Source organism: Larimichthys crocea, chromosome XV, assembly GCF_000972845.2.
Source record: "Larimichthys crocea isolate SSNF chromosome XV, L_crocea_2.0, whole genome shotgun sequence".
NCBI lineage: Eukaryota > Metazoa > Chordata > Actinopteri > Sciaenidae > Larimichthys > Larimichthys crocea.
In genome coordinates, this window is record NC_040025.1 from 15202219 (window position 1) to 15230102 (window position 27884).

General features: G+C 43.2%; 1 protein-coding gene across 10 annotated transcripts in view; it reads left to right on the forward strand.

Moving 5' to 3' along the window:
• Positions 1 to 27884, forward strand: part of nav1a (neuron navigator 1a) — a 109169-nt gene that overhangs the window by 27642 nt on the left and 53643 nt on the right. For 7 of the 10 annotated variants that reach the window (XM_027288496.1, XM_027288495.1, XM_027288498.1 and 4 more), the window contains exons 2-5: positions 2371 to 2556; positions 6237 to 7132; positions 7887 to 7978; positions 16659 to 17483. In XM_027288496.1, the coding sequence (XP_027144297.1) occupies positions 6243 to 7132; positions 7887 to 7978; positions 16659 to 17483 (1807 nt within the window). In that variant the 5' untranslated portion in view covers positions 2371 to 2556; positions 6237 to 6242. Of the gene's footprint in view, positions 1 to 2370; positions 2557 to 5511; positions 5682 to 6236; positions 7133 to 7886; positions 7979 to 16107; positions 16412 to 16658; positions 17484 to 27884 lie in introns of those variants that run through there. The other 3 variants (XM_027288497.1, XM_027288503.1, XM_027288504.1) reach the window with 3 other exon arrangements.

Below are 27884 nucleotides of genomic sequence, written 5' to 3' on the forward strand. Positions count from 1 at the left end.
TATTGAACTAAAAACAATCACATCGTGAGTAAATATAGGAACCTGTGGTCCAGTAGTCAGAAAGCAAATAGCAAAATCTTTGGAGCTTTTCAAAGGGAAACATTGAATGAAATCTCAAGTTCATACCTCTCTCTGTGGTGCCAACACTGTTTTCTCACTAATGTGACATGTACAGATTTCCCTCTGTTTGTAAAATGGATCAGACGTTTAGGGTAGGCTCGCTACACGTGATGAGATTTTTACAGCTTGCGGTTTATGAGGATGGATACACAGACCAGAGGAGCTGAGTTCAAGGTCACATCTGAGATGTGTATCATCATCTCCTGTTTGTCAGCACTGGAAAAGACGCCAATAGAGGGTCGACTCTGTATGTTGATTCCTCCATCTCTACCTCCTGTTTCCAGCCACTCTCCTCTTTTGTATCACATTTCTCTTACTCACTCGGCCTCTTTGTCTTTCATTAGAGGTGTGGGACGAATTAGATCTGTGATTGATAGGCTCTTCCTCCTTCAGGATGCATGTTCATGCAGCCATGCACGTGCCCTGAGTACAGCCACAGCTATAGACATCAGATGTGTGATTGTGTGTGTTTTTGCACGTTTTCATTTGTCGTCAGCGGATCTATTTTAAGCATCCCATGTTTTCTTTTTCCGGTCTTTTTTAACCCTACTTTCTTTGACCACCAATTAGACTTTGAAAGCCGGATGATAGGTTTGGTCTTTTCACATTTGTGGCTACATCTGCTTAATTACCATGTATTACTCACAGTATACAGACAAGACCATGTGTGAGTATACCCACCCACACACACAGGCACACAAACCATACTCATCCATTTAATGGACCAGCTTGCCTCTGCCTTTGGTGGGCTTATATTTCACCTCGGAGAGGGAGGAAGCACAGCCAACAGGTCCATTACTGTGTGTGTGTGAGAGAGAGAGAAATAGAGAGAGAGAGAGGGAGAGAGAGAGGGAGATAGGGATTGTAATGAGGGGAGGAAAAAATAAAGACAGGGGCGGGGATACGGCTGCAGGCGTACTGCGGCAGCAGCAGAGCGGCATGACGTGACAGAGGGCTGAATTGACAGACACACACACACAAATACACATGCTCGCAGCTCAGAGGCCCGCCAGCCAAAAGTAGACAGAAGCAAAGGCAGAGACGGAGCCAGACAATCTCAGCAGCATACAGATGGGAAACAAACTCACTTGCTGTTTTGTATCCTGATGCTAGGAGAGGGTGAGTGTAGCCTTGGGTTCATTTTTAATCCGATAATATTTTCTATTTCTGTTTGTTAAAGTGACAGTTGTTTGTGCGTATCTGCGTTCTCTCATTTATCTAAATGGATGATGGATAAATGCAAACACAGTCTGTATTTTAAAGCATGCCGATGATGTTCACAGTGATATCACAGTCAGTGGCGTAGGATCACGGTCGAGTGGAAGAGAGAGGTTAACAGATAGAAAAGGCAGAGCTTAAGTGGGATGAAGAGAGGGGCAGAGAGGATGATACAGTACTGTAACCAGAGTTGACATGATGCGATCAGTCTGAGTCAGCAGTTAAGGGGTTGTGTGACTCAGTGCAGCATGCATGGCATACATATTGTAGTGTGTGGGTCCATCCGAGAAAGTCACTCTCAGTCGAGAGTGTTGGGTGATGCGGAGAAGAGAGAAGAGTGGTAGTAGTGAATCGGAATGTAGAGAAACTGTGCACACATGGTGATGTTTATGTGGTCGGTAGTGTGATTACACTCCGTCCTGTTTAGCTTGTGTGGGTGCTTGTGTTTGTCTGTATTTGCTTCTATAATGAGTGCAGCATGAGTGGACGTGTGTGGTAGACATACATGCATCTTTTTTCCGAGATGTGAGTGATTTAAACTCCTCTCTGTAGAAATCTTGTGACACTCCCTAACCGATGACTTCTCTATGAGGTCACATATGAAAAACTCTTGACATCAGTTTGGTCATTTTTAGGTTTTTGCTCCAGTTAAGTGGATCTCAGTGAATGAAATGCTTGTATAACCCCTTCTGTGACATCAAAAATACAGTTTCACAATGTTACCGTATTGTGTTGGAGTTGACAGTTGGCAGAAGAAGACTTAGAAGACATAAATGCTGTGTTGTGGCATTTTTGAATATGTGTCATTGTGGGTCAGAGAGGCCAAGAAAAATTCCATTTGGGCAACTGACTCATGATAACATAAGCAGGCTTCAGTTCATTGTTCAGACATTTGTGTGTGTGTGTGTGAAATTAAGATTTTCCGCCAAAAGATGAGAACACTGATTTCATCAAAGAAAGTGACTTTGAAAATGAGTCACCTCCGGACTCGAGCCTCTGATTGGTTGAAAATGTCTGTCCCGTTTGACACAGCTTCCTGTCTCGATGAATGGTGCGGCGCTTTGGACCAATGGGAGGGCAGTGGTGAGGATGCAACAGTGATCCAGGAAAAAACACCCCATTGTTCCTGAGACGTTGAAGAAGTGTGACCTCCCTCCAGCCGGCACTGACTGCTCGGCCTTAACTGCACACTGACCGGACCCAATATCCCATTGACAGGTATGACGCACGGGAGACATCAGATTTATCACATGACAGTTCATAATAGGCAGTTTATGAGTTTCAGAGGTTTTTATTTTTGGAAAACGTTCTTCTAATAAGAAAATGTTGCTTTTCCATAAATCCTAACTGAACGTGTGTGACACTAGCATATTGTAGGGTGATTTATGACAACACATTATCACTGTTGTTGCCGTTATGGAGGTAATTATATTCATTTATTATAGACTTTGTGACACAAACAAACACACACACAGGCGCTGCTAATGTCCTTCAGTTCACAGAGAGAGAGAGAGGCCTGTGTTACCACCTCATTTATTGATTTTGTGATGAGTCAGAGGGTTTTCATCACAAGGGTGAGTGTGTTTGTGTGAGAGAGGGAGGGTTTGCATGTTTCTTTGATCAGACGTACAGTCGCTCAGTTCAGGCTGGAGTGTGTCATGGGACAGCTAAGCTAAAAATGGTTTAATATGATTATGAAGTCAGGAGCCGGCTGCCACGCTATCCTTCTTTTTCTCTCCTTACAGAGAGTACATCTGAGCAGTTATCTTCCATTGTTGAGGTGAGAAGTGTTTTTAATCAGCTCATGTAGTTTGACTCCTGACTATATAGAAATAGATGGAAAATTAGACAGAAAAGAAGATTGAAGATTGAAGGAAGAGTGTCCTAGGGGCGGCTGTGGCTCACAGGCAGAGCGGATCGTCCACTAATCAGATGATGATTCGATCCCCGGCTCCTGCGGTCTGCATGTCGAAGTGTCCTTGGGCAAGACACTGAACCCCAAATTGCTCCCGAAGGCTGTGCCATCGGTGTGTGAATGTGTATGAATGGTTAGATCCAGAAACTGATGAGCAGTTGGCACCGTGCATGGTAGCCAATGCCATCAGTGTATGAATGGGTGTGAATGGGGTGAATGAGATATGTAGTGTAGAGCGCTTTGAGTGGTCGGAAGACTAGAAAGGCGCTATATAAGTACAGTCCATTTACCATTTATCATTGCTGTTGCACAGAATATCCAGCAGATGTCAGTCTCATCCTTGCAGAACAACAGATCCAGTTTGAGGCTCCATAATAGCATTCTTCCAGATATTTGCTCAACCAATGATCATTACATTCACAAAAAACTGAAATTATCTGTCCTTATAGAAAGTCGTGATGACATCTACAATTAATGTTTACTTCTTTCTATTTAAATACAAAAGAAGTACACGTGAATGTCACAGAAACACTGATGCTCACATCTCGAGTAAAATAGCTACTACAAACTGGATGTTTGATTCCTTGACAATAATTTTGATAGTTGATTAATCATATAACATCTATAAAGCCAGACAAACTCTAGTTTCAGCTTTTAAAATGCTGCTTTTCTCTGTTATGTATCACTTCATTTTTAACTGTTGGTATGTCAAAGCATTCAATTTGAAGACATTAGCTTGGACTCTTTTCTTTTTAAGGGTTTTCACACTGTATACCCTGTCTATATTTAAACCAATTCCTGTAGCCAAACAAGTCACATGCAGTTAGACCTAACGTGTCCACAAGCCAACAGTCTAACTATTGTAAATGCACTTATGCAACCGAATGATTTTGTCTTTGAAGCCTCTATGCAGCCTGAGCACATGATACAGAGAACGTACCCTACACATTAGACAAGCCTTATGTGTTTTGAGGGAATCAGACCTGAAATTAATTTGACAGTTTTTCACTTACTTACAGCTGTTGGTTTCAGTATGCAGAAATGTCAGACTGTATTTTTTCCTGTATTTCTTTCTTTCTTTCTTTCTTTCTTTCTTTCTGCATATATACACACACAGACACACAGACAGCAGCTCCCCACTAGCAGCTGAGCTTTGGTATGTCCTTACGTGGGCTGCAGTAGTACTGGTATGACCCCAGTGTATCCCCAGGGGAATAGCCAATTTCCATACAGATAGACACAGAGCAGACCGCACCTGTGCTCCTGGAAATCCTAGCAGGAATTGTATCAGACAGACTGAAATTCTGATGCTTATTAGTGACTTGGCCTCCCAAGAGAAAGAAAGAGAGACGGCTAGAATCAGAGATGGGGGGATACGGGAAAGAGGAGAAGGAATTTGGGGAGAGAAATGAGGGGGAAAGCAGGATGGATGATAACATCTGTCTCTGTTTACCTATTGCTGCATCACTGCTGCTGTATGCTGCGCAGGTCTTCATTAGCACTGAGAAGACTATGATAGAGAACCAGCCCTTGCCAAAATTTTCTGTGTCAGTATGTCTGGAGCTTAAGTAGGTGAAAAGAAGGTCTCCTAAAGAGAAGCTAACCTTCCCTGTATAAGAGACTAAAATGTTGTTTTGGGGTATTTTTGTAAGGTTATGAGGCGAAGCAGTCAGCTTTTTTTCCCCTGCAGGGATTCTGAAAATGACAGACCTTCTGCTCAAACTGAGGGGAAACTGTGTGTTTGTGTGATCCACATCACGCTGTGTGCAATGCTGCAATTAGATGCGCTGTCAAATAGTCTACCATTTTATCCTTGTGACTTCTGACAGCTTAATTTGACAGATGCTTTATTAAAGACACATTTCCAAAAAGTGTTCTGTTATTTAAGATAAGTAGTTTAAAGGTGAAGTATAGTAGTAAATATGTACAAGTATAAACTGTATACTGTGCTGTGTATGTATATGTTTATATCGAGTGCAGAGCAGCTGTTGACCTTTGTTACCTTTGTTTACAAGTCACATTTTTGCGGTGAGATATCATTTACACGTTGAAATGAATCGGTTACATTTCCCCAAAAACTGTTATGTGAGATTCTGACATTTTGTGATGGCTAGCAAATCAATTTCACAGATACTGTGATGGTCCTCACTCTACACTTGCTGTTCCTCCCTTTTCTCCTCCCTCCCTGCCTTTCTTCCAACCTCTTTCACTTCAGCAGAGTAGCATGAGGTAGTTAAATTATAGGAGGTTACATGAAATGTTTCACTTGACCAACATTCTCTGCTGTTTGCGTAGACCCGAGGGGCACAGAGAATATCAAGCTGACTTTTTTAGTTTTTTTTGTTGTTGTTGTTGTTGTTGTCGAGAAAGCTGTGTGTTTCTGAGAGGGCAACAGAAACTGTGAATATCTGGAATCAAAGCAAATGAGGTGAGAATGATCACACACCTCCTCTGAAGCTGTTATGTGTAAGAGAGCAGTTTGTCTGGGCAACGATGTGTAACTGTGGGAGTCTTTGCGAGTGTGTATTTAAATTCATTATGTGGAGAAAATCAGTTATTTGAGAACATAACGCTCTAAAAGCAACTGGTAGTCATTGTTGTGAGGATGTGTCTCTGTGTGTGTAAAACTGTTTTTTTTGTATTTTGAACTCCCGGCAGGCAAATTCGATTGCACAGACGCTTCATGCCTCGCTGAAAATAAGCTCAACTCGTGGTTTACCATGACTCAGTTTGTCATATGCGCTTGCTTCACATGCTCACATACCGTGGATGTTTAACTTTCTCTGGCTTGTGAGCAGCACATTTTAGTTTTTTTAGTTGGATTAAACTTTTGAATAATGCTGCAATTAACCTCAAAATGAACACACTTTTTTGGTGTTTTTTTTTTGGGACTGATAGTTTCATGCTGTTGCTGTTGATTTAATTTGAAAATAGACTTTTTGACTCATTATACATGTTTCTCTCCTTGTGTTTCTCCATTTAGTTAAGTATGAGTGGGGGAGTCAATGTGAAGTCAGCCCCCCGGGCTCCTCCCTCATCAGGAATCCCCCTGCCACACAACCTGTTGCCCTCCTCCCCCAAAACAGACACCCGCCGTCGGGCTAGTGACCTACCCAGACCCTCAATGCAGACCCCTAAACACACACCCACACACACACCCACGCAATCTCCTCTACTTTGCCCACGGAGCACCAGCATCCCCGGGCCTTCCTCCAAAGACTCAACAAGAGACCCCAGCTTGAAAAATCTGCTCTTCAAGGGGACAGGAGCTCTACATTCCCCCCAGGTCTCACGCTCTGCCTACAGCAGCCCGTTAACCCAGCGTAGGGTGCCATCGCCGCACTCCAAAGACACACTGGATCTGGGGAAATCCGCCCGGCCTCATGTCCCCACACAGTTTCCACATGACGGCAATCGCAACAAAACCACCTTGACAAATAAGAACCAAACATGGGGAAGCAGCAACCTGCGTCCACCGCTCCAGTTCAGAAGAGGAGACAACTCCAACACTGTATCCCCGGCAACAAGTGAGGCAATGCAACAAAGAGAGGAACAGCATCCAGAAAACCAGCCAAGCCAGTCCACCACGTTGAACAACAGTAACCTCCGGCCCTCTCTTGCTCATATGAGCTATCAACACGCCATCAAAGGTCGAAGTGGCTCCACCAGTCAATCAGACGAAGAGATGGGGACTCCTGAGGACAGCAGTCCAGCCTCCTCACCAGGTCCCCTGTCGCTTCCACCGATCACATTCACCATGCCAGTAATGTCAAAGGTGGCTGTCGATATGCAGGATCACAGCCTAGATAAGGAGGCTATGCCCACAGAGACACACACACCCAGAGTCAACATGGCTACTGTGGCTCCCTTCAGCTACAGGTAAGCACTCTGCACACACACACACACACACATAGAGCATTTTTATCAAGATTTCAGCCATGAGCACCCAATTATGGATGCCAATGGCAAAATCATTCTCTTGTCATTATCGTGCCACCCTTCCTCCTCAAAGCTGATTCCCCTCTCTTCACTGACTACTAATACCACTACTCTGGATACTAAAGACCAGCCCTAGAGGCCTCTTGTGGACATTTCAGTCTAATTCCTCTGTATCCTTCCCAGTAGTACATGTGTGTGCAAGGATGCACACACTTGGTGTTTTCTGGAGCAGAGCTGATTGTTAAAGTGTCCTCTTGACAGCCTCTGGGCTGACTCAATACATTGTTCTCTCTCACACACATAGTCACAAAAAAAGTGAATCTATTTTTGTAAGTAAAAAAATGCAGCGTTGCTGTATCTGATGTGATGTTTTCATTAAATGAATCAATCCATGAAGAATAAATCTGCCTTAACAGAATTACTGATTGCAAGAGATACAATACTTTATGAGATAAAGAATAAAAAAAAAATCTTGAGCTTCTATTTTACTTTTAAAACTCTTTGAACAGTGTCAGTGATTTTCTGTTTCTTGATTTGCATTTATGGAAATCAGTGTGACACACTAGGGAATATCATCTCTTTCTTCTTCCGTCATGCACAGAAGCTTGTATGTTTGATTATAATCAGCGATAATGAAGTGATTTGCCTGAACAGTAACGGGCGCGTAACGGCTGTGTTCATGATTTGTTTACAGGGTGCGAGTGCAGGAGTGCGATTTTTCACTGGATGAACTGAGTGACTGCTCATCTGGATCCATAGAAGTCTGTTGCGATGACCTAACACCAGGTTAGAAACTGTCACTGCCACACTCATACATACACAAGTATATGCCATCAAACGTCTTTTTTGCTGAACAAAACTTGAGAGCAACCCCAACCTTTGGGTCTCATTGTGGAACCTGAATAGACTCAGTGAAAACTATGGGACAACCATTCTCTGTCTAAATGTATGTCTGTCACGCTCCTACTCATCAGGCTTTAGGAGCCATGTCTGGAGTTAGGCGGTGTAATTTTGTGTGTGTTTCAGCCTGGGGCCTCTGCTGACTACAGTGGTTCCTAGATGATGATATGTAAAAGAGAGATGCGCTCAGGATGTTAAGATGAAAAAAGATGACAGGATGATGTGGGTCAGTAAAGGGATGAAATGGTGCCAAGGAGTATTATATGCACATCGATTTCATTTTCATCCAAAAGCTGTCAGGGAGTTTAAGTACTCCATCCTCTCGTGCTCTCTCTCCACCATTCTCTTGTCCTTTCTCCTCCTCTCCAGCTCCATTGACCTAAAAAGCCACAGTCACAGCATGACCCACTGAGTAATGGTTTGCTCTGCACCCACAGCTACACTCATGCATTGTCGTGGTCAGTCTTACTCGAGGGATGTGGATGTGCTTCAGAGATATGACTTTATCAGTGGCTTAGTGAATCACTTTTTTTTGATGTGGGAGCAACAGCTGCCTAGCTTTGAAATGTGCAGTCTAGAGTTAGTGGCCAAATCTCTCACATACACTACTCACAAAAAGTTAGGCTTTCAGATAAAATTTCAGAATGCACTTTAAAGGCACTATAACCTTTACAGGTGAACTCAATTTGAACTTTTGTAAACATTTGAATGTCCAACTGTTATCTAACAAGGTGATTAACCGTAAAAATCACAAGCGTCCATGAATCGACCACAACATTTTTTGGTTTAATGACAATTGTATTTAAACAGTCCTCTTCATCATTCTTGCTGTTCACATTTTGAAATCATGAGACCAAGACAACAATCGATCAACAGTACCTGGCCAGTGCGAGGTTTCAAACGGGATGTGCTCAGAGGGAAGTTGCAACTGAGCATTAGAGTGTCACAGAGTGTCATCAGCAGGTTGCAATAAGTCTACTTGTGAACAGCGTCGTTGTCAAGCTGTAATTGATTCTGAAGGACAGATGATAAGTTACTGATACATTGACATTTTTGTGTTGTTTGATTAGTTGTTTGATATGACTATATAATATGACTGTAGCGTGAATGTTTTACACTTTCCATAATTTTCACCCAAAAGTTGAATACCCCTAACTTTTTGTGAGTAGTGTATTATACTCATCAGACAGAATATGTGCAGTGCAGTAGAAACATCAGGATGCACATTGGGTTTGAGATGAAACAATAACAATAGGTTTATAGTGCTGATTTCCAGTTTTAAGAGTGTCCCAGGGTGTTCCCTTTTTATACACACTCCACAATTTTAAGGGCAGTGTTGTAGGACAGTGATCTTAAACATACAAAGAAAGCCAAAGGATTGGCAACCAAACATTACTTTTCTGTCCCTTCTTTAATATATAAAGCACCTGATTGCCATTTACTTGTTAGTTACTCAAATAATGATATTCACATCACACATGAAATGATCAAATAATACCGGTACCCAGCTTATATTTTTATTAGTGTGAAATTTAAAAGATATTTTATCCAATTTGTTACCAATGTTGGACATAACAAATATATTTAACTACTTTTGGTCTATTTTTTTGGGCTATTTACTTTTTACACAGCCAAAGTGTCTGGAACTTTAGTGTCAGGGAGTCAGCTTGGACAGAAAGTATAAAGTGGAGATGCAGAGAAAGAGAATGATAATAATGATACAGAAAACAGAGATTCAGGGAGATAAAATATGCATATAATAATAATATTAATATATTTTAAACATATATTACATCACAGACAACTACTTTAACTGTAAAGTTATCTATTCTATTAAAATGTCCTGTCTAAAACTGTAGCCATCAGAAGAAAACTGTTTCCAAATAAAACCTTTTAAAAGCTTTTTGGAGGTTTCAACCAGCTGCTTGTGAAAGGGGGGATGGGAGCTCATGGTGGACCAGCCCTAGTCTTTAAAGGCCTCAGGCTGTCTTGGGACTATGGTTGTGGCCTTGTAATTGGTCCCTAGAAGGCGTTAGAAACAGAACCAAAGTGTCTTAGACTCCTCTGAAGCTGCATTTACATGGAGGGTGGACTGACACTGTAATAACTGTAATTCACAGAGTGGAGGAAGGGAGGGAAACTGGCATGAAGGCAAAGTTTGGAGGGTAGGAAAAGAGAAAGAGTGAGTGGGGTTAGAGATTGAAAAGAAGATACCTGATGAGGTCAGTGGGTTGGATTTCATCTTGTTTGAAAAACTAAACAAACAAACAAAGAAAATGTGCGCTCAGTTATAAGCTAAAAGATTGAATGTTAATTATATTTCAGAGCCGAGGCATCTGGTTGAACACGTGACACAAGGACAAATGTGATTTGGTTATGTTAAGGTTGTGACTATGGTAAAATATGTTGTCCACAAGTTTAATGTTTTCCATATGGTTATGTTAGATTGGATCATCCGTAACGTAACCACCTCTTAGATCTAATGAAGACCTGAACATTTAATATGACTGTAGCACCATGTGGTCTTTCAATTAGACCACAGACCTCCTGACCTTGTCCCTCTCTAGAGAGGTGTATTTGAGCATACATTCATGTCTAAGCATGTGTGTGTATGTAGGATGATGTATGCATGTGTGACAGTACACAGATGGTGTTTGCAAGATAAATGTGTATGTGGACTGTGTATCATTTTTCATCTGCCACTGAGGCTATGGCCTGATATTCCCTACGGACACTCAATGTCCGCTGGCCGTTTCTCTCTGTGTATCACAAATAACAACAAGATCATCTGATGACATTTACAAATAAAGAAACAAAAATAATTTTATCCTGTTAGTGTGGGATGACATGTTATTTTGAGGGCATGTGTTCCTTTGAGATTTCTTGAGGCCAAAAATGTAACTCAGTGGACATGAGCCAACTTGCACTATTATATACTGAATTTCATAATGGGCCTGGTTAAAGTTGAATCCGTTCATTGAATCCAGTCCACACTTTGTGGAGCGCTCGCATAGAGAAGTACATTTTAAAACCCTTTTGTGCCATTTACTTTTAGAATAGTAGAAGTCAGCAAATATTTAGTAATAAAGGCATTAAAATCAGCTTGCGATTTATAAATGTCATGCTCGCCATCCCCTTAATGCCCCTGGACAGTCTTGTGAATAGCATTTTGAAAACCCCGGCTGCATCTACTTTTAGATAGTGCGTAATCCTCTTTGGCCAATCTAATCAGAGAGACATATGCCAAGTTGGCGTTGGACAATGATGAGTGGTTTAGGTGCTTTGGGAAGATGATCGGACATAAGCGGGGACTAGATTATGTCCTCACTCATCACCACGAGTGAGGCAGTAATCACTATTTAGGGTTTAATGTCATGCCCTACTCTATATTTGACCCTAACTTTGGTCCAGTGCCCATGCAGCTGAAGTGTTTTTTTTTTTTTTGGGTTAGGTGGTGAGCTTGGTGGCAACATCACATGAGCAGGCAAGTGTCCTAAATGTACACATGAAAGGACACCATTACCCAGGGACATTTCCTTACAATGTAGGAGGCACACAGTCATGTCTGCATTGGAGATAAAGGAGAGGAGAAATGAGAGAGAAGGGTGAATTGAGCAATGGGTGAATGAGTGCTCACACTCAAGATCCTTTTTGACCTCTGAGGTGACTCCCAACCCGTTGGAGTCGAGTTATGGAGTTAGTCATGTGTGTAACCTCCCTGTGTCTCTGAGGGACCACACACCCACCCACGCACACGCACACACACACAGAAATGAAGTCACAAAGACATCTATCTGTCAAGTTAATAATCCATGGTGAATCGAGCCTCCTTTTTTCAGAATGAGTACATACTTCTAGGGTGAAGATTCCTGATGATAATTTGATTCATGCTGTCCTCATCACATATGTTCATATTTTATTGTATCCACACACTGCTGTGCATCTTACCTTAGCGACTGCAGTTTGTTTTCTACTGACAGAAGCAAAATTGCACATGCGAACAGGCTCATACACGCTGATGATGTCCGTCGCTGCTGTATGCACACCACGCTGTAACTAGGCAACCAGCTTCTGCAGCACTGCATTGTGGGATACCCCTGGGAAGTGTGCTGAGAATGTCAACACTGAGGCGTCTGTGTAGGGAGCGTCTACAAAGAGCGATACCTTTTTAAAACACACACAAATTCATCCTTTTCACATATTCCCCCGGATGGCGGTTGATGTTTTCCAGCTCTCAGCTGTGTGTGTGATTCATGATGAGTGTGTGACATGCTGCCCTGGGAGAGAATGGTGTTTTTGTTGGATTAACATTTGTGCCTCAGAGTTGGTATGAGTGATGCCCTGATACTATTGCCATGGATAGCCTTTAAGTGGCTCAACTGCCCAAATGCTTAAGGCACTGACTCATGGTGTGCATCATCAGCACTGAATGGAGCCCACCAAAGAGATGTCATTCACACATACATTTGTGACTCAGACCAGGAAGCCACACACTGTATGTAAAAGATCGCCATCTCAGTATTTTGCATGTAAACAGGACATCAATAGCCATGTTATTGTGTTGCAGCAGTGTGTGTCATAGTCTTGTATTCGTCCCTGTGTCCTGTGGACCCTATGTGTTAGCGGACATAAGCAAACGTAGCAGGAGTGGCGAGGCGGTGAAGCAGGATATCCCCTCTCTGTCTTACAGGCTTCCTCTGCTCCTCTGGCACACATACAGAGATCCTTCCTCACCCCGTTCTCTTCCTCCCCCTGTTCCTCCTCCTCTCACTTTTTTTATTCCCTTGTGTTCTGAGTTATAATTTCGTTCTCTTTTAACCTCACCAGTAGCATCCAGTAGGCTTTCTCAGTAGTGTCTGCTCTATCTAGCTCAGTTTTTCTTCATCTTCCACTCTTAGTCACCCTCACACTCGTCGTTTTCTTCTCACCTCTCTACCTCGTTCACGCGTGTCTCATCTTTAGAACAACTTTCTTCCCCTTGTACATAGATATAAAAAGGCAAGACAAGAGGAACTAAGATGGAGTGGGTGACAACAGTGAGTGGGTGAAAGTGAGAACGCATGCCATCTGCTTAGTCGAATGGGAACCGTTCCTCTTAAAGTTTAATACGCTCTAATACAATTGGTTACATCCAAAGCAGCAGAGCTTTGCCTCTTTTCTCGCAGTACTTTTCCTTTCAAAGCTGGAGACCTTGTGTAACCTTACAAACATGAATATAATGTGCCACACAGTGTCTTGTGTGTGTGTGTGTGTGTCCTACTGGCTACTTCACATGACTGCTCCGTAGAAATATAGTGGTGAATCTGTTCCTAACTGTTTAGAGATGCTAGGGCAAATATACTCATGCAAAGCACAGGGACAGGGTGTCTCTCTCTGCCCGTCTGTCTGTCGATCTGTCTGTCTCTCTCTCTCTCCTTCTATTTCACTCTGTTTTCAATCTAGCCATTCATCTCTGTATCTCTGTCTACCTCTCTCTCTCTCTTACCTTCACTTAACTTTGGTTAAAAGTGCTTTTATGTGTGTACCGAACTGTTTTGCCCCCATCATCGTAGCAAATTTCCCATGGCTCCGGTCACCGTGGTCAGCCCACAAGTGCGTACACACACACACACACACACACACAAACACTTTTGTGACATACTGAATGTGAGAGTCTGCTATGCGATGAATGTAAAGGCTAATACTGAGCACTGGCACTCATCACACCTTGAAACTGCCAGCTTCTCTGATGTCAGGCCAGATTTCTCAGGTCAGTCATACACCCCTGCAGCAGCAACATGCTGTGTGTGTGTGTGTGTGTGTGTGTGTGTGTGGAGAGAGAGAGAGAATATATGTTTACATCAGCCATATATTAAAGTGATTAGACTGTGGTGCCAGAGAGACGAGTACTGGAACAAACAAGCAGCTGTGTGCTGCCAACACACACCTTACCTGTGTGTGTATATGTGTTTTCAAGAGCACTGAGGCGTGTCTTTGCCCCACGTACATTTGTGCGGCACACAGACCTGCCTTGTACGTGGTCACTCTCGTTTAACTAACCTTAATCCCTCATCAGGGAGGTATAAGAGCTGACGTACAGCACCTATTAGCCTTAAATTACATCCCTTACCCCCCCTACTGGCCTGCTACCAGCCCTCAGAGCCCCTATAACTGTCACCACGCAGCTCTGCCCTCGGTGTGGCATAACCACCTCAACATTGGCCCTTTATTAAAGCTAGCTGCTTCTAATTAATGACTTTGGCCTTTACACAATAAAACAGCCAATGTATGTCTGTGTTTTTTGTCTGCTACTGAGCTCCTGTATTACACACGCTCAGTCAAGCCCAGATGGATGTTAGCTCGTTGGCAATCACGCCCTGCACGTACCTTAATGTGTGTCGCTGGCGCCAGTTTGGGTACTGTTTGAGTACTGTTGAAAAATAAGCTGTTTTTTTTTAAGTACCTCTAATATTTAGTGTGGAATGTGAGCTAACAGGACATCACTTGTTTTCGTCCTGGTTTAGTGTCAACCAATTTATGCAAATATAACGGAAAACAGGCATTAGTCCAACAGCCTGCTTGTTTGAGTACTACTCCAAACAGTTTGGGTCTGATAACATCACAGCTGCAGGCATTGCTGCTTTTGTACAAGAGAATGATACTGTACCATACCCAAAGGATAAGCACTCCACCAGTTAAGATAGAGTCCTGTATGCAGACCGGATGCATTAATACACAAAAACAAATTCTACATTTATATTGATTGTTAATTAGTAATGATGGACTTTTTATGCACTGTCATCATGATTACCTCTAATGGAAATAAAGACAGAGGAGAAATGACGACATCATACTATTTCTCTGTCCCTCTTAATGTCTCTTATCGGATCTCCACCCACCTTTGTGTGTTTTGGAGCAATTACAGGAACAGACTCTGCAGGTATTTGAAGCACAAACAGGGAGACATAATGAAACAAAGGATTGATAGAGATGACGAAGAAGTGTCTAAGTTACTGGGTGTTGATTATGATGGGATATCCAGAGCGATGAGATGACGTAGTCAAACGTGTCAGAGCTGACCGAGTGCCTGGATGAGAGCTTTGGCTTCTCTGAGCCTGTCTCATCAATGTGACACACTCATAGAGACAGACCCACGCACATACACATACTCATACACATGCAGGGGAGGATAGACGAAAATATAGACACTCATTCACACACCCACTCATGCACACATTGTTTGTTTTAAACCACTGAGGTACCGTAATGGGGAGATGAAGGATGGATGAATCTGTATCTTAACAACCTTAATAGCCTGTGCATCCATATTAACTGGAAGGGGAGGGAAGGACTCCAGACCTACACACTGTAGGTCTGGAGGAAGGAAGGAAGGAAGGAAGGGAGGACGAGAAAAGAGTGATGAAGATGAGTGGAGAGGTGAACTGATGCAGGTGGGAGGGGTGTGTGATGATCATTTGAGGTCTGTTGGCTACTAATTGAAGCATAATTAGTGACTGACCTATCTCGTTGAGTATTAAGGACTGGTAAATGTGTGTCCTGTTCTCCTCTCCTAAGCTGATTGTGCAGTCATGGCTGTTTTTCAGATAATTCGAATCAGCTTAATCACGGGTGGGCCTCTCGTGATTAGGGCGAATAAGAAAATCTGAATGTGAATGGATGAATAGAGCAGCTAATGTGATTATGAGTGATTGGATGTGCATGTGAGTGCGCAGGGGGTCTTTATTCTGGCTCCAATATTTAACATTTAGGATCCTTTGAATCACATGTAGCCGCAGCTCAATATACATGTCTTTCCTTTTGTCTTTCTTCCTTTGTTTGTTTTTGTCTTTCTCTGTCTGTCTCTTTCTTCCTTTCTTTATTCACTATTGTGTAGCATAAGAGCATCTGCGGAGTGTGTGAGAGAGAGAGAGAGAGAGTCGGTGAGTGAATCAGCTAGTGGGAGGAGAGACAGACAACAAGAAGGGAAGGATAGAGGAGGAAGAAGGAGAGGGAGGGTGAATGAGCCAGCGGGGGTAGAGTGAGCAAACCAGCGCATGAGGGAGAGGTAGAGGGGAGGAGAGAAAGAGGAGGGGGGGGATGTTGCTGGTGCTGCTGCTGTTGCTGCTGCGACTGTTTCTCCTGTCAGTCGGCTGCTGCTTGCCTGGCGAGCAGGAGGAAATACAGAGCGAGACACAAGCAGAGAGGGAGACATAGAGAGAGGCTGGTCAGAGCTCTGTTTTATTCTAGCAGCGCTATTGTGGCACCGGGAGCCGCAGACACGCTGTGAGGAAGTGGATTTAGGAACCGGACACAGATCTGCACATCCATGGATTACCAGCAGTGAGTAAGGGTGATAGCTACTCTACTAACCCACTCGTCATTTTCAACAGAGGGGTGAACCCACAGTCTCTCACAGCAGGGAGTCTGGCTCAGACTGGATCCACTGAAGACAGAGAGGGAAAGCAAACCAGACTCAGACTTGGCGTTTTTGCACCTTTCTTACTCCCCTTTGCTCCCTCCATTTCTTTCTGTCTGCTTGTGTGTATTTCAGAGTGTGTCACTGATGCTGTTGCTTGGCTCTCTGCAGGGGGGATGTTGGAGGCTAATGTGGCTAACATTAGCATGACGGCTAAGCCCAGAGAGCTGGACCTAAGGTCTGCTGCTGTCTCCTGCCAGGAAACTTCAGCCCAGGCCATGGCTTCTAAGAAGCCCTCGGCCAAGCCCTCCGCTCTGCCCCAGGGACCTCCACGTCCCTCTGGGTCAGAGCTCAAGGTCTACCGGCCCACATCTGGATCTATTCCTATCCCAGTTCCCAATCCATCCAGGCTCCGCAAGCAGAGATCGCTTAGCAACTTGTATGTGCTCACTGATGCCGAAAAGAAGCTGCACCTTTACCAATCACCCCGCTGGAATGATGATACGAGCCGGCCCGGCAGTGGTACCAATAAGCCGGGCCAGACTAAGACAGTTCAGGCTGGAGGTGGGAAACCACCACTTTCCAGGACCCTTTCAAAGTCAGAACAGTCTCTTTTCCAGGGCAAACCCAAATCTTTCTGCTCTCCATCTGTGACTTCTAACGTGAGCAAGCAGAGTCGAATCCCTGCCCCTGGTAAACCGCGGGGACCTTATGCTGAGGTCAAGCCCATCAGCAAGGCCCCTGAGGCAGGGCAGAGTGCAGATACAGACCCTGAAGACCACCCAACTAAGGCTAACTCCAATGGAGCTGGGCATACTGGAACTAATGGCAAGAAACCACGGGAGAAAGGGAGATCTGCAGCTCCGTCAACAGAGGAGAAGAAAGAAAGGAAGGGAATAGAGGAAGAAGATGATAAGGGCTTTCTGAAGGTGGACCCAGAGTTAGTAGTGACGGTTCTGGGAGACCTGGAGCAGCTGCTCTTCAGCCAAATGCTTGGTGAGTTGTCAAGGTTCATGCATGACACATACATCACAGTTACGTGATTGAATTTTAGTGTACGTTGAATAACATAAACATAAACCTATACTCTCCTTCTATACTTCTTCTACTCTACACTCCACTCCACACCCAAACCGTTCCCTCTGGCTCTGGCTGTAGCTCCAGCATCAAGAGTGAATTTTAAATGAGTTCAGTCTCTATTGCAGCAGGGCATAATGTCAATGTGGTTTTCTAAGTGTTTTTCACTATACAACGTTGAGAGCCCTCGCTCTGTAGCTGTTGAAATTCCTCCTGTTTACATCACTGTAGCAGTCAGATATGCTTAATTTGTACGGTATGTGTGAAATTGATTTATGTTGTCTGTATCTCTATCAATGTGTGAGTGTGTACTAGCGCTGTGTGCTCCCGTGAAGCAGCTGAAGTAAGCGTTTCCAGAGGGCTGACATTGTTTTGTTGTTGATTCATAAGCTAGCACTGAAGTGTTTTGTCCTCGTCTCATCTGACCCACTGCCACAGTGAGCTACTTATATATTAATTTATCAAATACCTCCTCCTGTGTCTCTCAATATATCTCTCAGTTATTTCACAGTCTTTCTGTCTCGCACTCCACAACCCTGTTGGCGCTCGAGCATATTTTAAAATTGAAATCAGTCCACACATGTATGCATGTATGTGTGCGGTATCTAATAGTGTAAACAGCATGTTTCATGTTAATACCGCAGTCTCAGCATGTCCTGGCTCGCAGCTGAAATCAACCATTCGTTAATAAATGCCGTGTGAGCGGGACTGGTGGGGTGTGTGTGTGTGTCTTCAGTCGGTAAATAAAACGGCAGCATATTGAGTCAGGCTCATGTCACAGTGGGCCACATATTTAGCCTTGCACCACTCCCTCACCCCCACTCACCCCCATCCCTCCCTTCTCCCCTCCAGCTCCATTGATCTCCGGGCCGCTGACAGATGGTCACTATCCACCCACCCCCTCTCCCACCTCTCCCCCCCTGTTACCGGGGGCAACGTGTGGGAGGAGAGAGGGGAATCTGAGGGGGTGGTGGCATGGGCAGGTAGTTAGCATGCTAACATTCATGCAAACGTGCGGACATACCCCCCCATGAATATACACTGTCACACACAATGTACCGGGACACATGGTATATCCAAAGTTTTAGTAAAGGGAGGTGTATTTAGGAATGATGACTAAGTTAGTGACTAAGAGGGTCAACCAGGTCCTAAATCTGCACCTATCATCCATTATTCATTCCCACGCACACACACACTTTGTGTGTTAATGTGTTTTTGTCTCTATCTATTGCTCATCCTCTCTATCCTTCCCTCTCAGCAGGAGCAGATAGCATCAGAGAGTGAGAGAGATGGAGAGGATGCAAGGAAATCATTTTCTGTCCATCATCAAACCTCTCTCTGTCCTCCTCCTCCTCCTCTCTCCTCATTTCCTCTTTCTGTCTTCACCAGCCCACCTCCTGCAGCACAGCCCCAAATCACAGCTTGTGTGACCTTGTCCATGCATCCCTGTGCATGTGGGTGTGTGTGTGGTGTGTATCTGTGTCTGACCTTGTTCCTTGTTTTAAGTCCTTGTTGTAATGTTGCTGGCCACACCTACATCAGGCAGCCAGGTAGGGAGGAGGCAGATGAGGATGGAAAAAGCAGACAGGAGGAAAACAGACGAAGGAACAGGCTAAGAATTGAGATTTATGAGAGAGATGTAAAAGAGCCTGGGGACATAAATGAGAGAGAGACCTAAAAAGAAAAAGAAAGAGAGAGACACTGGAGTAAAAAAATGGTAATTCCCACTGACCTAAATTTCTACCTGGCATCCCAAGTGCCCAAGTGTGGCTTTGGGTCATTACAATCTGCCACAACCTGCCTGAGGTTTATCACACAAACCACAGTAGGTGTGTAGGATAGTTGTGTGAGTACACTCATGCGTGTTTGTGAGTGTGTGTGTGTTAGTGAGAGGTTAATTGTAACTTGCCCTGTAGCTCGCGGCTGTGGGCTCATCTTTTATCGTATCTGCTTCTCCATTTCCGATGGGACACGCAGCTAATTGGTTTCTGCTCCGTGTGCTCTGTCATAGGAAGATAGATTACAGATGTTCAATGGATCATTCCCAGTGATCCACTCCTCCACTTCCCATATACAGTCCTGTTACATGTTAGCCGATAGCTCTGTTAGCTATAGGGAGGAAAATATGTACCTGTGTTTCCATCACCTCATGTTGCCTCCCTTTGAGATTACCCTACAGTAGTAGGCAAAGGCTTATCCCCCCCACACACAATGAAGAAAAGAAAAAGAAAGACTCAATCCAGGATATTTGAATGTTAGACCTATACATTCATCTTATGAAGTGATTTAGGATTAGTGTCTGTATAATCTGTTATCCTTTAATCACAGATACATGTTTTACCACTAAGTGATGAAGAGCTTTTGTTAATTGGATTTAAAGAATTACTTGACTTGTGTGTCCATGGGCAGCAGCAGCTCTAGCAGTAATTCTCCCAAATGCAGTTTGTTTTATCAGATATCTTGTTAAAAGCATTAAAATCAAGGTTAGACATAGAAGCGGAGAATGATAAACCCTGTAGATTCCAATAAAATAGCCAATAAAAGAAGATGGCCAATAAATTGAGTCGACTTGAATGGACACTGCATGCTGACTCTGTGGTGAAAAAAGACAAGGCAGAAACTATTTTACCTCAGACACTCAGTATTTGATGAGATTCCAGGTATCTCATCAAATACTGAGGAATCTCTACTCCTGCACCACTGACAGGGAACATCGCTGTCTGGTATGGAAACAGCATCGAACCACACGGCTCAAAGTACAATAGGTGGTGCTCTACCTTGCCTAAAAGAGATCTATACAAGATGTTGCAAAAATAAGTCTAGCAGAATCATTAAGCATCCCAACCACCCGGATAATGTACTTCCCCCAGCTACTATCCGGACACACCAGGCCAGAAATGAGAGACTAAGGAAGAGCTGCTCCCCTCAGGCCACTAGTATCATAAATGAGGACACTGGCTAGGACTATTTAATCCTTTTACTATTGTCGTTGTTATTAAATGTATTATTATTATTACTTATTTAGTTTAATTAAGAATGTATAGTAGGAGCTCACGGAAATATAACTGTGCTTTTATGATTATATGCGGCAGGTATATTGAATTGAATAAAGCATATATAAAGCATAGGCTGACAAGGTAGTCTAAAGTACTGAACCTCAGATGTACTCCACTAATGACACCTCCCAGTCCCCCTCATCATAATGAGGTGTATGTTAGAGGGTAAGTTCCCTAAAGCAGTGGCCGTTCCCAGCATGGGGCAGGCTCGGTTTCGAGAGGAAGACACCAGCAAGCATCCGGATTAGGCCTTGCATAAAGATAATGAGAAGATTCAGCTTCCATTTCACTAATCACAAATCTATCACTGTGGAAAAGGCCAGCCATTAAGACTAAAATGAATTACAGATTACAGCCTAAAGGACATCTGCTTGGTTGGAGATTTGCGTATTTGGAGGAATTTTACTTTATGAAGGATCAGATAGAGAAAATCGATTTAGGTTAGAAGATTTGAGATGATGTACGGTTTTGATGTTGGCTTAGCAGATCGTAGAAATGAGTGCACTGTGTCACTTCCATGTGACCGCAAAGCCTCAGCTGAAGAGCCTTGGCAGCAGAGAGAAGCTTGTTATTTTAGTGTGACATTGTATTCTGTGTGTGGGCATGTTTTATGTGGTTAATGGTTTACTCTTGCATCCTTGTCAGCAGTGAAACAATAAACCCTACAGATAAACTGAAAAAGCCGAAAAAAGCAAGACAGACACACACACATAGACCAACACACACACAAACTCCTGTTCAAGAGAACTTAACAGCGCTGCAGGAAATAACAAAGCTGTGCAGCTAAATGTCCAGAGCTGACATGCACATATTCAGTGTTTGCCACTGATATCCTCCCCTGTCCATATCCCCCTGTATACCTCTTTTTGGCCTCGACAGGGTATTTTTCACACTCAGTCCTTACATTGTGATCGCGGTGCTGAACCTCTAATGTGATGCGGGTGCGGTCAGAGCAGCTGGTTCCACCCCGGTCTTTGCTGACTGAGGGATTCAGGGCAGTCGTGCTCCCATTGAGGAGGTGGTGACAAGCCAAATAAACACAAACAACCAAGGAAAGTGAGGAATAAAGCTTTGTGTCGATTCTCTCTCTCTCCCCCTCTCTTCCTCCTCCTCTCTTTCAACTTTGATGTGAGCTGACGGGTAGCAGTGTTCTGTCTGACGGCAGAGAGGATATTTCTGGTACAAGTGTTTCAGGCGGACAGAGACATCTTTTTACTGTGACAGGGATTTTGTCACCAGGAGGATTCATAGATAGGAAGAGTGTTTGTACATGTACATATATGTTTGATTGTTTTCTTCCTCCATTGTTGTGTGTGTGTGTGTGTTTACAGTTCTTTGTGGTCAGTCCGTAAGGACTTAATGCAGGAGCCATTGCATTAGTGCTGTCTGCTTCCTGCAGTCCTCCTCCTAAATCATATTAGTACTCTGTTTTTGACTCATCAGCTCTTACACAAAAACACACACACCCACACACACACACACACAGCTTATTGCTAAAAAACAAGTAAGATTTTATTGAAGTTTGAAAGATTTAAGTGCTTATTGATGTCAATTGAGCACTTAAGTTACCTACAATGAGTGTCACGGGAAAATTACTCTAAATTGCTTTTGGGTTAAACATCCATGCAAGTGCTTAGCTTAGATGTCATGACGAAACAGTCAAGATGGAGAAAGAAATGATGATGGTTACAGGCACTGAAGACAGATCCTGGAAAAATACATACATTTTTCATAGGAATAGATTTAGTCTGTATCATTTTACCAGGCAAAAAACCTGGTGTATGATACTGATAACACTAGAGAAGAAGAGAAAGATAAAGACAGAGAGTTAAGTCGGCTGCCTTGTGATGAGGAATGTTTTGTTTTCATCTATTTGCTGTAAGTAAATTGTATTAGTCGCTCACATCTGACCGACACATGTGACTTATGACAGCAGTGTGTTGAGTTTATACCAGTGACAATGCAGCTAAAGCAACAACAATTAGCAAACAGAGGCGTTACCTGGAAACAGCTTTTCATAACACCTCCTCTGATTCTTTATGCTGAACTATAAATGTACTGGACGTTTGATCACATCAGTAGCACAGACCATCACCTTTTTAATGGTTACATCCTTTTTTTGTACTTGTCACTCAAGTATAAGGAGCATTAAGTCACATATCCGGAGGTGTAAAAGTTTGATTTTGCTTACTCATACTAGATGAGAAAAAACACATATGAAAACTGATGTTTGCACAGTCTGGACACAGTCCAGCTGCAATGCTGCAGATACAGATCAAAATTTAGTGGGAGAGTGAAAAGAGAAAGCCTACAGCCCCAGATGTTCTGTAAACAGTAGCATACGTGACACAGTGATTTTTAGATACAAACATACAGTGAAGGTTGGGCAATACCACACACACAGAGGTGGGAATCCTTTCAATATCTCTGCTTTTATATCCAAAACAGGTGATTTTATATATACATGTGTATTCTTAAGAAAGACGATAAACAGCTTCTCAATTGAATCCAGAGACTATACAATATCTTGGTACATAACCATAGACATCACAATAGAAAATACAGTTGATTATTCTATCAACAGATAGTTAATAATTTAGTTAGTAAAAATACTTTTGGTCTGTATATTTTTTGGCCTTCTTTAATAACAATAAACTGAATGTCTTTGCACTATTGTGCAGACATTTTAAGCTCTGACCTTGAGTTTTTCTCACCTTTTTCTGACATTTCATCGACTAAATTTTAGTTTACTTGCTGCCATCACTTCTACCGTCTCACGCATCACCTTATTAACAGTTCAGGCATTGCACACAGAGTGCAGACTCTGTCTGACATGTGAGACTGTAGCTGCTGCTGGGTTTTTAAGCACATCGTAAAATACAGTTCCACAGGAAACAATTCTCTCGAACAAAAATACACTCAAACATTGCAGCACATTGTGGTCTGCCTTGGCTTGTTGCTGGATTTGTTTAGTGTAAGCGTGTGGCTGTGTGCTTGGATGAATGTGCGTACGGCTCAGTCAGTATTTGGGTTGCTTCTGATTTAGATTCGAAATAAAAGATTTCCAGCGCGCACAGAAAGCACAAGAGATGCTGCTGAAAGCTCCAGATATTTGATATTTCATGATGCAACAGACAAACGCACACACATCCATCTATTTGGTTGATTGTGTTTTTCCTTCAGGTGATCATTTTCTTGACTGCCTCATCTGCATACCATCTGTGTGCGTTGGGTGTGTTTTAGATTGCGGCCCTTTTTTTTTTATCACTTTACTCTCAAAGCACTCCCCATATGTTTAATCTCCTGCAGCGCAGCTCATCATAGAGAAACACACACATACACACACTCGTTCCTCTGTGTTTTGAAGCCTGATCAGCAGGGCTGGAGGTGAGATGTTCTTTTGGTGTTATCTCTGTGAGGTCTCGACCTTCTTTTCCGAGAAAATAAACTTCTCTAAAGTTACATAAAGCTTCCTCATCTATGGTCTAAGCGGATAGCGCTGTGACTTCTAAGCAGATAGGGCTGTGGTTAAGGAGATATGGCCGATGTGTTTATGCGCATATGTTTGTGTTTGGGTCAATACTCAGAGCCAGGTTCTGGTCTAGTCTTTGATCTGGGTTTAGAGGATAAGAGCGAGCAGTTTGGAGGTTTTAACTCTGTACTGAATGCTGCGCAGAAGATTGAGGATCTACTTGTAATTTTTCCATCTGCTTGTCCACGTGCCTGCAACTGTGTTTTAAGTGTGTTGCTCATCCTCTCCGTCTCTGTCTATGGAATATGCTCTTACATAAGTGGTCCCAATTTTGAATGGATTTTCAACACAGTCAGCTGCCCAAAACCACCGCAGACTGTCTCTCAGTATCTTCCTTTCTCACATACGACCATCAACACACTAATCATTCTTTAATGGAAATATAGTTGCGGCATATTGAGTGTACACAGATGCAATATTGTGCTCTGGTATGCTCATTAACCATTCATGTCCAATATCAGATATGATCTTCAAGGGCTCTAATATCCTGTTGCGACATCCCGGTGAAGCGGATGTACTTTCGTGCATGTGCGTTTGTGCGCAAGTGTCTGTGTGTGCGTGTGTGTATGCGCACATTTATGCACATTTGGGTGCATTAGTGTGTGTTTGTCGGCCCTGTCCAGATGTGCAGGAATGGCTGTGTGTTGTAATGCTTCCTGTTTTGCAAACTGTCTGAGGTCAGCAGAGACCGGTGATGCTAAGCTGAGTAGAGACATGGCTAAAATAGAGATGACAAGAAATATTATACCGGATGGTTAATATACAAAATAAAAAACAAATAACTTGGAAGGTTAACACACATTATGACATGTTTATATGTGAATGATCACATGCTCTACTTTCCATTTTTTTGCCACCATGCCCTCAAGAAATGTTCTCAAAAAGAGCACAATATAAAAACATAAACAATAACAAAAACCACAAAGGTTTTACTAGCGTCCTGTTTGTGTCATTCTTGTATGTCACTTGTCAGGAATGCTGTAATGATTGTCTTTGTTGTAGAAAAACAGCCACTTTGGAAGGGTATCACTATTTTAAAAGCTTACACACATCGCTGAAGGTACAGACATTTTTTGAGATGGAGTCGCAGCGATGCTTAACCACACACACCAATCATGCGATAAGCATACTGTAGCCCGAGGACTGTTATAGTGACACTAACATATGTGCACACACGTGGACAGGACAGGGACAAATGAAGTCCGGAGGGAAGGAAGGAAAGAGCAGAAACAGGAGCCATTACTCAAATCTTCATTCATATTGTGTAAAACTGAACCTCTTGCCGGTAAGGACGCACATTCATATGCAGACAGATGCACGCACACACATTTATAGTCACTATGCAGGAAATACACTCAAAAAAGGATGCGCAAACACATACGCACATAATGGCAGACTACTTCTGCAAGGACAGAGCCATTAGTGTGTCTTTGGGGAGTTTGTTTTTTTCTTTCTAATGGAGAGGAGAGTCAAGTGACCCAAGAGAGGAAACCAATTGTACAGCAGTTTCACTCTCTTACTTTTGCTGGCCGAGTTGCCATCCGCCATCCACATCATGGCGCATATCTACTCCCTCTAATTTTAAGGCATAAGGTTGGCAATATTTTGTGTTTCTTATTGTCAGCAAAAGACAAAACCAAAAATGAATTTCTCCTACCAACAAGTATTGCCCGTGTAGCTCAATGCCTGATATAGCTTATTTCTCTGGGCCACAGATGTCCATTGTTTGTCTAAAGACTATTAAAAACACATAGATGTGTCACACTGTGGCACTGGGGGATGAGTTCCTTCATTATGGATAAACACAGGCACTGTGGTTTGTTTTTTAGTCAGTCCTACATACACCATTCTGCTGTTGAAAATACTCACTCACTGTGAGTCACAGAAAGACTTTCCAAGGGATTTCTTTTATTCGAAAAACATTGAAATAATGTAGGTTCTTTTTGTTATGTAGAAAAATGCTATCGCTTCCTCATGAGACATTTCTGCCTAATAGATTTATTTGTGTCCGTTTGACCATCAGTCCTGAGCACCACGTGAACAGCTGCCTCCGCTTTGCTCATTTGAAGATTCAAAAACAAGCTCTGTAACGCTGCTGCTAGCTTTAAAGGCCACTTGTTCTGTTTAATGGTTTTGTGACGCACACAAAAAGACAGAAAAGATCAGTCTTTTTCCTTAGTGCCATTGTGCGTTTACGTTGCCTTGCCATCTGTACACTTGTCGTTGCGTAGCAGGCAGAATATGCTCAAATAAAATGCCTCTTTTAAAAAAAATCTTTTACACCTCTAACTTTCTATTTCTTTTGCTTCTTTGAAGTCTTTTTGTCTCTTTGTTTTGTCTGAAAGCAGACTTGCATTAGGATGCAGTGGTTGTCCTGCACATGTATGCACTTCCAATAACACTCACTCCAACTTGCTGACTCTCACTTCAAGAGTCTGAGTGGGCCATTATGAGAGGCTTCTCAGCCAGTTTCATAGCCTCTTCAGAGCTGGAGTGTGTGTGTGTGTGTGTGTGTGTGTGTGTGTGTATGATCACAAGAGTTCAAGAGAGGCAGGTGGAGCGCTCTGTCCCAACACATGCATGCACGTGAACACAATCACTTCTACACACACACACACCCACACACACTTGGTTTAAACCAGATCAGTGTAATTCATCGGAACCCCTGGGGAGCTGCCAGGGCTGACAGGGATATTTGCATCCTTAATTCCCCCCTCGCGCCGCTGCCACACCCCCTCCCCGTGCCAGCTGGGACCACCAGGGCCAGGGCAGAGGCAGGACAGGAAGTCTCTTTTAGACGTGCACTCACACGCACACACAAACACACACACATGTACACACAGCCGCATTTACAATCACGCAGACCGTGTCTAATCAATTTGACGCTGATGTTAAACAAAGCTCACGTTTAGGGTAATTAAAATCGCCCAATTAAAGCCTGTGTGTGTGTGTGTGTGTGTATGTGCCTAAGTGTGTGTCAGACTTTGTCTCTCTTTGCATAATTTAGGGTTTCTTTGTTCCCGCCAAACGTTTGTATGAACACATTACAAAAAATGAGCATTGTAAAGATGAAGAGTGTCTTTTTATAGCTTGAATTTCCATATTGTGCATCTCTACCTTTCATGTGAGCACCTCCAGCAGAAGAAAGTAGTTCTATTTTTGTTATGAAACATTTTTCTGCCCTGTGTGTGTGTGTGTGTGTGTGTGTGTGTGTGTGTGTGTGAGGGAGAGAAAGGGGTGCAGAAGGTTGGTTCACAATGATTTCATCATCTCTCCATTGAGCTGCCTGTCCCCAGGGCTACCTAATCAATTGTCTATGCGGCCTTTCGCTTTAGGAGAAATCAATCCAGCTTTATAAATCAGATCTGGTGTGGCGAGGTGTTTCTCAGTGTGTTGCTGAGTGTATGCATATCAGTGGTCCCGCTGTGCACATATAATGTGTTTATGTGAGCACGGTGTTTAGTCTGCAGCTGTTGTTGAGTTTAACTCTGGCAGCTCGTGATTTGCCCTCCCCACTCATTAGAATGGCCCCTTCACCTCCTCACTAGCCAGCTGGAGTGACTCATAGGAGGGGTGGTTATGAATGGGATAAGTTTCTGTGTCTTTGGGGTGGTGGAGGGGAGGGGGTTATTCTGGGTCATACAGTATGTGTTAGTGGATCTCTTTCAGTTTATAGAATAAGTTGTTCTGTGTGCTCAGGATTTTTCAAAAGGGGAACATGTAGCAAGACAA